The 13639-nt window shown below is 34.9% G+C and overlaps 1 protein-coding gene across 1 annotated transcript in view; it reads left to right on the top strand.

Moving 5' to 3' along the window:
* The window catches only part of LOC140165944 (gamma-aminobutyric acid type B receptor subunit 2-like), a 447371-nt gene that overhangs the window by 413587 nt on the left and 20145 nt on the right, over positions 1–13639 (top strand). The window contains 1 exon segment of the mRNA XM_072189287.1: positions 984–1143. Coding sequence (XP_072045388.1) covers positions 984–1143 — 160 coding nt within the window.

Below are 13639 nucleotides of genomic sequence, written 5' to 3'. Positions count from 1 at the left end.
ACATTTCAAATAACTCAATCCTATATACAAGTATAAATAAACCCTATATAGTGGCACGCAAAGTTGTTTAAAATCATAAAGAATTTCATAATAGACTAAAGCAAATAATTTCGTCACCAAAATAGCTTAACATTGTCCATAATCAATCAAAATTTTGATTTACGTCACCAAACTAGCTTTACATTGTCCATAATTAATCAAAATTTTGATTTAAATCAAGCAACCGTGCAGATAATTATTTTGTAACACTTGCCTTCTTAGCTATTTTATTTCAAGAACCTTTGCACCAATTCAATTCAATGGTGAAATGATTTTAGCGTGATTATTTTATTTCTCTTCATCATCTTTTAATTTAACAAACTCCTTACGAATGATAAGAAAAATATCTTGTATAATCTATAATGAAAACTTACCCTCTATATGTGAAAAGATGACTTGAGTTAGATGTAGCATGCACTGTTGATCACTCTGATAGTGAAGTATTAGGTATTTCATTTCAATCAACATAGATTTGACTTTTCACTTTCTTCACATCGCTTCTTTTGAGTAATCTCTGCAAAAACGCGTGTAAGATGAACAAGAAAAGGATATTTTATATATTAAAATATCAAATAATTTATCATTAGTGCAAATCATAGATCAATCAATGTTGACTGTCTAAATACACTAAGCCATAAAAGGAACACAAGGTCATATGTATCTTAAAATCCTGTGCATCAAAATGAACCAAAATTACACACAGGATTACTTCAATACTCTACTCTAAACAGTTGTTCATTTTGCTGTTGTGACAGTTGCACAACTGCTTGGTTACTGACATGTGTTTAGAGTAGAGTATTGAAGTAATCCAGTGTGTAATTTTGGTTCATTTTGATGCACAGGATTTTAAGATATGTGAAAATTATAAGATTCTTTTTTGGCTTAGTGTATAATAAACATAATCATATACCATTATCTTACTCCTTCTTGTACTTCATCGACAGGTGAAAACCCAGACGTAGCTCCGCAGGACTGGCCAGAGATCCGCAAGAAACTTTTTACCGTATCTATAGTACTCTTCTTCATTATGGCGTCCATCGCATCGGCTGGTATAGTTATGGCAATGGGATTCTTTTTCTTCAACATGCAAAATAGAAATCAGAGGTAGGAAAATATCATTATTGTAGAAAACTTAAAGGATATCTCCGGACTCTCCGGCAATCACAACATTATACCTTATATGTTAGAAAAAAAATTATCAAGCAAGAATCACATGGTTTTATTTAAAACAAACTCACATTGACCATAAAAACGAATAAAAACAGCCAGCTCTCAACACGCGATATTCAAAAATTCCGCACCGAAATTGTCTAGTGCAATGACGTCATGGTTACTTGTGCTAAATTGTTGTCAGCCTTCATTGTATTACTGGGAAGTCACCTCCCAGCTACATACACTTTAAATACATATCATTAGATTTATAAAGTTTACTTCGAGGACTGTTAAATGTCAAAAATATCAGTTTTTAATACTTTGTCATAAAATTTGTATTATATCGCGAATTTGAAAATTATTTGAGAATGCAATTTGATATGTCTGATGTGATCTCATGTCCCACAAAATATACTGTGCAAACGTTGTTATCCGATCCCTTAGCCGTAATTCTTAATATATCAATTTACATGAGAAGAACCATCACACACTGGCACATTTTAACATTTTCAGCTTATTATTTTTAGACGTATCACTTCCTCCAGCTACATTTGACCCTTAAAACGCCGTAGAAAAGGCACATTTCCGCCGCTAAATAAATACCTTTTTGCTCATTTATCTTTGGAATAACAATCAGACTATCAGATTGTATCAGAGATAATAGACAGCCAATAGCAATTCAGTAATTACTATTTGTCTTCTTGTTCTGTCATCAAAAAGCGATCAATTCCGTGAAATAAGCTGGCATTTTAGCCTCTTACTTTACATGCTCTCCCACGACTGTGTACTGCGCCAATAAAGTATCCTTACACTTGGAAAAATAATCACAATTTCCAAACGGAACAATATTTGGGTAATTTTTGTTAATAGATAATAATCCAGCACATTATGACACCACATTGAATCCAATGTGACTTCAAGAAGCAAAGTTACAAGCATTTGATTAGACGAAGGTCCAGTTTTAAAAGTGACAAACTGGCCTATTCAAGATTCCACAGACTAGACATCTGGTTTGAGAGTGGTGAATGGCTAATTTATGCGTGTGGCTTTATAATTTAAAACAAAAGGAACAAAAGAAATCTGAAACAAAAGAACTGACAAATAAAATGAAAGTTATGAAAAGTACAGAGAAGTAAAACTGAAATAAAAACTGCTTTAAATAACGCTTCATTGAAGAAACTGTGTTGTCTCGTTGTTGCGCTTGTTGGAATCTTTTTGCGCCTTGTATAGGCCATTTTGTCACTTTTAAAACTGGACCTTCGTCTATTCAATTGCTTGTAACTTTACTTCTTGAGGTCACATTGGATTCAATGTGGTGTCATAATGAGCGGGATTAGATAGTGCATCTATTCAATAAACAAATTTACCCCAATATTGTACAATATTGTAGGGAAAAGTGAGGTAGATTTTGTAGTGGCTCCTTTATAAATGTTACATAACGTAAGAAAAAATTCGCTGTTTGTTTCGTTTCTGTTTTCGTCTTATATAGAAAATGAGTTCAAATTTATGTATAATGGGATTTTAATTGTGTTCAATTTTCTTACGAACAAAAAGAAAAAGAAAACAACCAAAACAGCAATTTTAATCAACAACAACAATGGTAACAACCATGACAACGACCAACTTCTTCCAGGGAAGTCAATTGTACAGATACATCAGAGGATGACCTTTTTAATTACAAAAATAAATAAAAAAAGGTTTCAATAACAAATTGACCTGTCCGATGTCACCGAGCTTAATTAGTAGAATCTGATTGGTGACATCATCAAGTCCGATTGGAAAGATGTCAATCGACCTTTTCGGGAAATCTCATAAGCCTTTGTGAGAATATCTGAGATGTCGTCATTTGACGTCACGACCAGAGGATGATTTAAGGAAGCCTCATCATGCACTGCAAACGTGTTATCACTAGAGTTTCAACTGCCACTTTACTTTTCAAATCCCATTGAATTCTGTGCAAAAGATGTTGTTTAAGAATTGTGCGTGTGTCATTATTACTTGGTCGATTTCAGAACAAAAGTGACGTATGCATAAAGGATAATTCACATCTTCTGTAGGTAACATAAAATGTGAAATCGACTAGCATTTTGAATTCGTTTTTATTGTAAATATATCAGTCCAAATTCAAATTTAACCATGCCCGTCAATGCAATGTGCGAGCAGTGGTGTCATGTTCACTCATACAGCTGTGCTAACCGCAAGTCAACACAGTGGCGTGGTGGGAAGTGCTTAAATCATCCTCTGCGTCACGACGATCTGCGCCGATGCGCACATCGTTTAGCGAACATCGTTTCTGCGCATTGCAAGTCGGCGTGACGTCAAAGGACGGCATCTCAGGTGTACTCGCAAAGGCTTATGGGATTTACCGAAAAGGTCAATTCCGGCGTATTAGTGCAACAAGGTCCTATCTGCAATAGCTGCCATATAGACATTTGACAATTTCCACATTCTATATTGTACACATCTAAAAAAAATAGGACACTTGGCAGCTATTGCAAATCAGTCTCTGTTTTATCAAATTCATTTCACTATACATGATATACACTCTCAGAAAAAAAGGTGCTACTTGGAACCTTTTTGTCCTGTATTTAGAACCCTAAGCAGTAATAAGGTTCTAAAAAGAACCTTAAAAGGTTCTATAAAGAACCTTAAATATTTAAATAGGCCTGGGGACATTCTAATTCATTCATTCAGGGACTCATCACCAAGTTAATAAAAGTAAAACGTAGTGTTAACCCTTTTTGGTACTAAAAAATCATTTTCTTGGATAAAAAACCTTTTTTTCTGTTCTACTAAGAACCCTTTGAGGGTTCTTTCTTTAAGATTCCTTAAAGGTTCTTCAAGCTGTAAGGTTCTACAAAGAACCCTTTTCTTGGCTACAGAACCTTTTTTGGTTCTACAAAGAACCCCATTGGGTTTCAATTGGGTTCTCTGTAGAACCAAAAAAGGTTCTGTAGCCAAGAAAATGGTTCTTTGTAGAACCTTAAGCTTGAAGAACCCTTAAGGAATCTTAAAGAAAGAACCCTCAAAGGGTTCTTCGTAGAACAGAAAAGAAAGGGTTTTTATCCAAGAAAATGATTTTTAGTACCAAAAAGGGCTAACACTATGTTTTACTTTTCTTAACTTTGTAATGAGTCCCTGAATGAATGAATTAGAATGTCCCCAGGCCTATTTAAACCTTGAAGGTTCTTTATAGAACCTTTTAAGGTTCTTTTTAGAACCTTATTACTGCTTAGGGTTCTACATACAGGACAAAAAAAGGTTCTACGTAGCACCTTTTTTTCTGAGAGTGTACATCAGAGGTAAGCGAATAACAATTCAGATATTCTTGACATGCATGGTCGCTTACTGTTTCTAGCTTTGGGTTACAAAATGTCAGAAATCAGGGTTCCTTTTCCAATATTGTTTAAGAAATATTTTGAAGTGCTAATTTTGAAAAATATAGGAAAAATATTCCAAAATAGCAAAATAGGAGGTCATGTCACGTTTTCGTGACGTTTGCTATATTTTACGGTTCAGTTTCAGAATCCCAGAGGCGACATCCCCCAATCCAAAACAAATTTATAGAAACCCTCATCTTCCTCGTATATTTGGTTATTCTGTGATTATAATATACAAGCCAAGCTGTAAGAAAACAAAGATGCCTGCAGATCCGAGGACTCGCTTACAATTTACAAATTAGTCTACAACCAAGTTTCTTTTTGTTGTAAAATGTCAAATCGCGTTGACCGGAGAAAATGCATTGTGATTCCTGCGCTGTGATTAATGAAACTTCATCGCACCTTTGACTAGGGGCATTTTGTGCTATGCTCCAATACAGGCTAATACATAGTTGCTACACGCGACCATAGCCATTATCGATATAAACCATTTCTTTACAGTAAATAATGTCCACTTATACTCATTTTGGTGTATTTTTCATGCTAATTTCAAATATGGATACAACAAAATTTAAATTTAAATATTTTTAAAATTATTCTAAAAAGTGTGTCATCTGCAGATAATATCGATATAAGGTTAAATTTGTCCATGTTGACTCAATAGCCTTTAGCCAGGATACTCGTCTATTTATCATATCGTCGTAATGTGCTTTGACAACCCAAACTATATCAAATTTGTGAAATCTCACATGCCACGCTATTACGTCAGCGGCCCATATAGTGGATACATGTGGCCATACAAGTCCCGAATGTGTAATTTTAAGCACCTTTTTTGTATATTTAAATATTATACATTACCTCAGGGTAAAATGATATGAATAAAAAAATGTGTTTGGTTAGAGTTCTGAGTCGATTTATCCGATTAAAGATCTTTAATATTTTTAAAAACATTCTGCATTACCAGAGCACCGAGTGTGCGTAACAAAATACCTACAATATATTTGAAAGAAAAATAGAACTTACGAAAAATCCCATCTCATGTTTCTTACCCTTAAGGGAAGCATGTTCTTATTCGAAGAAATGTGGATAATTTGTTATTAAAGATGGCCAGATGACGAAGGCATTTTATGGATGTATGTAGATTAGGCTATTTACAGAAAGTGTGTTATATATTTTGATGTCTACTGAAGATAGCGATACAGACATAAAGTACAGGTGGTGCTGCTTTATTTCTTGTACACCTGATAATTATGTACATTTTGTTGGATTCGTGTTGCTAATACAAAATTATTAACGAAGTAGTTACTATTCGCCGCAGAAGTGACGTAATAATCGGATTAACTACCATAGCAATAGATGAATACAATTTTTGAATATATCGCCCTGCACTACAGGCAGGTTGTACTCAGCACCTGTGTCTGTCTGCAATCTTAGATTGAATACAATACCGCTCTTTTCAAAGATACTAATCTTAAGGTGCGAGTGATCAGCATGATATGGTTCAATGCATGGGTACCGCATGAACATTGTAGTGCACGGCGATATATTCAAAATCGTATTCATCTATTGCTATTGTCGTTAATCCGATTATTTACGTCACTTCTACGGCGAATTATAGTACATTATTTTCTTTTAGTGAAAAATCAAAACCGTTTATAGTTTTATATTTAACATTAAGTTTACGATGTATAATAAAATATCCTTTCTGCTGAGAAATTATAATATTTAAAAAAAAAACCAGTTTTTCCTTATATAAATTTATACCAAATGTTCCTCCTTGCTGTCTACTAAAGATAGTTAAAGATGTGTTCAGAGATCCTTCATTCACAAACTAACTATACCCCACACATGTTCATTTTCATACTTTGTACTAAGTAGTATAAATCATGTAGTATGGTAACTAACACCTATAGTCTGTATACCTTTCTGGAGTCAGTAGTTTAGATACTGTTTTTATTGTATCTTTAAATGTAATCATGAGAAGTATATAAAAGTACATTTTCAGAAAGGAAATGATGCAAGCAATCCAACTAGCATAACAGATTCCTTCAAAAATGAACACTTTTTGAGAAAATCTCAAACTTTTATTTTATTTTACTGACTCACGGAAGATATACGGACTATACATAGTTAGACACTCCGTTTTCATGTCAAGAATTAAGGACAAAATCCAAATTCTTTATGCTTGGGCATAAGGACTTCCGTGCGAACCCTATAGTGACGTGATCTCAAAATGGGCGTTTTCCGTTTTCTTCACATTATGTCAATATTTCTGAATAGAAAATGATTTAAAGGTATTCTCTCGATTTATCGAACATTTTTAAGCGAGATCAGACAATATGTTGATCCTCTACGGACCTCTGAAGGTCTCTGCATAAAGCAACATTAAAATTTGTAAAATACGACGTGCTCAAACAACGCCGTTATTATAAACCATCTACTTTTCTTAATTCCATTTATTACTTATAAAATTAAAAAGTAAAATTGTATTCCGAACTCAATAAAGTATATAGGCCTACTCTTATCAACCATAGCAATATTGAAAGCGCAGTTGAATATCAATTTTAAATGTCCAATTTACTTGTATCTTACAAATGGATAGTTGCATTGAAGAACACAATCCCGTCGTGTCGGCTAACCTTCAGCGTCCAGCCATCCTTTTCTTTAGATTTTACCGCTAAAAAGGGGTCCTGTGACCCTCCTTTTAAAATGATTGGACAATATCCCAAGTAGCCTAGCTCCTTGATTTGTATGGATGCGTGGTCACATTATCTGGAACATGGTTTGAATTTCTGATATGCATGTTCGTATGATATTAATGCTCTGCGCTTCAACGGAAAAAGTTGAAGTTTTGAAATATTTTTTCAAAATATCAAGAGCTATCTTAAGAACTACTGAATCAATAATAGGCTTGTTTGTACTCATTTTAATGCAATTTTCATGCTGATTCCATATATGGTCATGAAAATTTAAATTTCTGAAATTTTTGAATTTTTAAAAAATTTGAAACATGTCGTCTGCAGTCGACACCCGCGTGAAGAGAGTTAAAGATGGGGTATTCAGTTTACTACATGTCGCATTTCTTTTCTGTCATGTCTGCCCGGTTTCTGTCAAATTGTGATGAAATATGATAATATGTGATAAGCAGTAATCTAATTGTGTTAAAGTTACCTGTTTCATTCTCTACACTATAATTTGTGGATATTTAAATTTCTTTTCCGTTTAAATGGCGGACCGAAAATTAAAATTCTGTCTCTTTTAATACCTATATACGATGACGCGAATATACGGCGTTATTTGTTAAATTAATAATAGGGTTTGTTTGAAAGAGCATTTTCTTTTGAATTAAAACATTTTTTTCCAAGTAATTATTTTCATAAAATACGTTCACACACACCCTACCCCACACTCCTGCCTCCCACCCACGCCGTCCCACACCTAAATCTCCCCTCCAAAAACCTTCCCGACATACACCAAAATAAAATAAAAATCTGTTTGAAACACAGAATCTCAGAAATATAGTTGCAACATTTTAAGCATGATATATATTATCAAGAGTGATCAAAATCCATAAAATCCACCACTGTAGATTTGATTAAACAAACGCAGCTGGTTTCATTTTAGAAAGTATTTTTAAGCTTTATAAAATTTTAATACAAACGTATATCTGAAGGGCTGATGCTGCACTCTGCTCCAGACAGGTAAATTATTGCAAATAGTAAATGATAGCTAATGATATACCATGCAAATACCTTGGTTCCGTTTTCGTCTGCAATCAATGGCGGCGCTACGGGGGGCAAGGGGGCATCCCCCCAAAACAATTCTTGCCCCCCCAGTTTGCCTCCCCCACTTTTGAGGCAAAACCCAAAAAATTACGTAAATTTCCACTTTTTGTGACAATTTTGCGCAAATATTTGTAGATTTTGCCCCCCCCCCCTGAAATTCACTTTGTCCCCCCCTCCCTGCAGTACCTCTCATAATTCCCTTTATGCGGCTAGTATTTATACAAAAGTTGCTCAATTTTGTGTTTTTTGTACAATTTCAAGAATCATTGGTTTGCTTGTAATGTATTTTGTGGTGTGGACATCAACAAGGATTAAAAATTATGACTTCTCATTTTTAACAATATTGGACATTTTGTATACGGCGTTCAACCTCTCAACATTGAGAGTTAGAAATCAAAAAAAGAAACTGCATCAAATGTTATTTTAATAAGATTTGATACAGTTTCCTTTAAAAAAATCTAAGATGTAGTATGGATTTGAATATCCTGCCAACCGCCGTAAAATTATTATTTTCTTTACAATGATATATATTTTTAGCACTTTTAATATAAAAAGCTTTGAAGAGACCAGATCATGTTGGCTATTCACCATGTATAGGGGTATAGATGCGTGAAAGTTCACTTATGCTTGCAAGGAAATATGAGAAAGGGGGAAAATGAGAGCTGTTGTTTAGTATGTCTGAGCTGTATATGGTATTATTTACTGAAAAGATGATATCTCTTTTACGTACTCAAACTGTCTGGAGTATTATATTAGGCCTAGTCATTCCACTCCATTCTACAATCATAACAGTTTTGGTATGTAAATTATGTTAACTTTAACACATTCAGGGGATAGGAAAGCCTCTTGAATCGTAAGAACAAATTTCTCTGGAGCCTGAAGCCTTTAGTATTTTCATAGGATTTAAAGACTATTGGCAAGAACTTAAACATGGTCTAATGCGCTGGAAGTATGTACTTCAAGAGCATTTGTTTTTAAAGCAAGAAAGTTTGATAAATATGAAGCAAAAAGTGCCCTTGGAGCTTTTAAGCGGTTGATGTGTTCATGGAGCACTATTCGTTGACTTTATCTCAAATTTGCGGTGCGCAACATTAGATTAGACTTCATTATATTAAACAATATATATTTAATTTCTTTAATACCTTACATTCCATCACATCACAATTACATTACATTACATTACATTAGGGCCCTACGTTGCATTGCATTACATTACATTACATTACATTACATTATTATATTATATTATATTACATTTCATTATATTACATTACATTACATTATATTATATTACATTTCATTATATTACATTACATTACATTACATTACATTACATTACATTACATTACATTACATAATATTATATTATATACCATTACATTATATTACATACCATTACATTACACTATAGCATTACATTACATTATGTACATTACATTACATCACCATCACATTACATTACATTACATTACATTACATGTACATTACATTACATTACATTACATTACATTACATTACATTACATTACATTACATTACATTACATGTACATTACATTACATCACCATCACATTACATTACATTACATTACATTATATTACATTATATACCAATACATTACATTATATATACTATTACTTTACATTACATTATATTACATCACATCACATCACACCGCATCACATCACATCACGTCACATCACATTACATTACTGTACTGTAGGGCAGTATTCAACTTTATAATTTCCAAAATTGAACATAAAATCACATTAAACAGTACATTGTCCAAGCATGGAGTTAAAGAAGAAAGCGACCACGCACAGTGTCTAAAAGATCAGGCCCAGAGATCTGACCACTTGTGGCAAATATTCAACTCAAAAATATGCCTGTTTGTTTGTTTGTAATTGTTTCCTATGTAATCTCCTCATCATCTTATCACAGCATCAACAACCACAGTGATGAAACAAACCGAAGGCCTCAACTTTGGAATTTGATATCTCATACTCAAGGATGATTGTATTCTACTTGTTTCACATGCTATATCAACTACTTGAGACATTTATACATCTTATCACTAATCACTTTAGACATGTTAACACATGCCTTAGACAATGTTGGACATTAATCCGAAAGGTTGCAATATATCGTGATTAAAGAATGTGTACATAGTTAACTTGGAGAGCCCTTATACACCCTTTGCATTCTGATATAAGTGATGCTATTCAGAGCAGACGATGATTTAATCAAAACTTGAAAAACAAAATTGAAAAAAGTGTTAAACATGATGACATTTTTACTTTTTTTTAATTATAGAAGAAAGAATATGTAAAATATATAACTAGGCCTATATAACATGCTTATTATAAGGTCAGTGGCTCTTGAGATATAGGCCTAGATTTATAAATATCGATATTTTTATGGAATGGCGCGCGCGCCAAAACTGCAGCCACGTGTATACAAAAACAAAAGATTGAGTAGATTAACCTCAATCTTGGCAAGATAAACACTAAAAGCAGACGAGACATTAAAAGCAGCTTTATTTTGTTGAGACAGACGGACCTACATTTTATATATGGAATGTAACAGTTAATGTATTGCGACTAACACAATTATTTGGACTATTTCACTTAAGAGATCTTCAAACAAGAGAGATGCAATGCACAGGTTGAGAGCAAAGCAGTCTTGGCACTTCTCGGAATGCCATTGTGCAAATGGAAACTATTAAAATCACGATTTCTCTGTGCAACAATAATAATTTCATGCATACCCAGTGGGCACATCTGACTATGCATCAACGTTTATACAATGTCGAAATCCTAACCTGTGCCCACTATAATTGAAGACCGAATTAAAAATACAAGTTTGCGTCTGACTTCAGGGTAAAGGCGCGGCATGATTGGTTGCTGACCTGCGCAGTACGGCATTTTTGGTCTGGTTGACAGGACGTCATACGCAAACTAGTCTTTTTAATTCGGTCTTCAATTATAGTTACATTCGACCTACTTATAAACCACGTACGCCAACCAATCCGAGCACCCCTACACGCGATCACGCACTCACCCCACACATATTTATGCACCCCTACACAACCCCTACACCCAACACGCGTCCCGCACACTGCAAAACCGACAACAAAGTAGTCTTACCACTTCTCAGAATTTCATAATCAGTGATAATACCAAAGGTTCATTAAATAGGCTCAAAAAGAAACTTGTAATTTTTTGACAAGGTCATATCTTAAACTCCTGTCCATAAAAATGAACCAAAATTCCACACAGGATTACTTCAATACTCTACTAGTCTAAACACATGTCAGTAACCAAGCAGTTGTCCAACTGACATTACAGCAAAACGCACTGACGCGGAACAGCTTCCTGGACCACATTCACAGGCGAATAATTGGCACTCAGCAAAAGAAATATGTGAGATTGCGTACAAGATCCTTATACAAGTGATGATTTCCAAAGTGGAATAGTGTGGAACGGGTTTGCTTTCTGCTTTTCACACACTTTCTTCAAGAAACAGGTCTTGTTCCACACTATTCCACTTACTTACAGATTTCCTGTGCTGTGTGTAAATTATTGGGCTGTGAACGTGGTCCAGGAAGCTGTTCCATGCCAGTGCATGCTGTTGTGTCAGTTGGACAACTGCTTGGTTACTGACCAGTGTTTAGAGTAGTATTGAAGTAATCCTGTGTGCAATTTTTGTTCACATCATGGACAGGATTTTAAGATATGACCTTGTGAAAAATTATAAGTTTCTTTTTGAGCCCAGTTTATATTACTTGTTTAAATACATTGCTAAAACGACAGAAATTTGAACACGCACGAACGAACACCCCCCCCCACCGGTATAGAGACAGACACGTTTACATAACACAGAGCTATAAATACACGTTTAGTCCCAGACATCAAACACTCACTCATTGCATTTCGAAATACAAAGTAGGTAGTCAAGTAGTCTTTACTATTCTTTGAAAACGCATTGTTTACTTACCGCCACACTCACTTAACTACTATGTGTATCATAGATGACACACATTAAACACATTCACTTCACGCAGACAGTCTAATACATACTATGCAAACACATCTACCACTCTTACACACCTACGTCCCATCAGAGTCCCCTTTCTCGCATACAAACACATGACACTCAGATTCCAAATTTTGAAATACATTGTAGACAGTAAAGTAGTCTTACCATTTTACGGAAACCCATAGAAAACCATTGTTTTTTACAGCCACAGTCACCATAACTAACACCCAATGTAACGTACACAACCACACAACCCACAACCCATTTATACACCACACCCACATAGGCTCCTCTGACACCACACAATCATAAATCCCCCCACCCCCCCTCCCCCGACACACATCATTTCAAAATACAATGTAGAGAGTAAAGTAGTCTTACCATTCTACGGAAACCCACAGAAAACAATTGTTTACTTACTGCCATACTTACAAGTATACATGTAACAGTATAGATCATAGACATTAACGCATTTACTTCATATAAACAATCTAACACATACAACTACCACACCCCCACCCATTTACACACCACACTCCACACAGTCTCCTCTCTCACACACACACCCCCACACCAACACCATTTCAACATACAAAGTAGACAGTAAAGTAGTCTTACCACTCTTCGGAAATCCACAGAAAACCATTGTTTCAATACCACTATGTAATGGCACACATTAACACATTCACTTCACACAAACACCCCCTCCCCCCCCCCCCAACACCCATCATCAGCAATTTACCTATCACACCCCTCATATTCTCCTCTCTCATGCACGGACATAAACACTCATACCATTTCAAAATACAATGTAGGCAGTAATATACAGTACAATATAGTCTTACCGTTCTATGGAAACCACCTCACCCCCCCACACACACACACCCCACACCATCTACCGTCCACCCACCACACCCATGCACCTACACCCCCACACACCACTCCACCCCAACAAACAAAACAGCAACAACAACATTGTCAAAATTCTATTCTACCTGCCCGGTCTACCTGTAGGCCTATATCTTTTATATCACTCCATGAAGCTGATTTTGATCAAGTACCTTACTCGTGTTAAGCTTCCTAAGAAGACATGAGTTGTGTTGTCTCTAAGATAACACGCGTCAACGTCTCCACTTATTTACCGGCATAATCCATCAATATAGATATTGCATTGACTTCACTATGATTATGATTTATCTGTTTACTACCTAAAAATCTCAACGTCCTTGATATTTTTTTTCTCTTC

The sequence above is a fragment of the Amphiura filiformis genome, chromosome 12 (assembly GCF_039555335.1).
Source record: "Amphiura filiformis chromosome 12, Afil_fr2py, whole genome shotgun sequence".
Classification (NCBI taxonomy): Eukaryota; Metazoa; Echinodermata; class Ophiuroidea; order Amphilepidida; family Amphiuridae; genus Amphiura; species Amphiura filiformis.
Note: the sequence above shows the minus strand (reverse complement) of the source record. Positions and strands in the feature narration are given on the sequence as shown.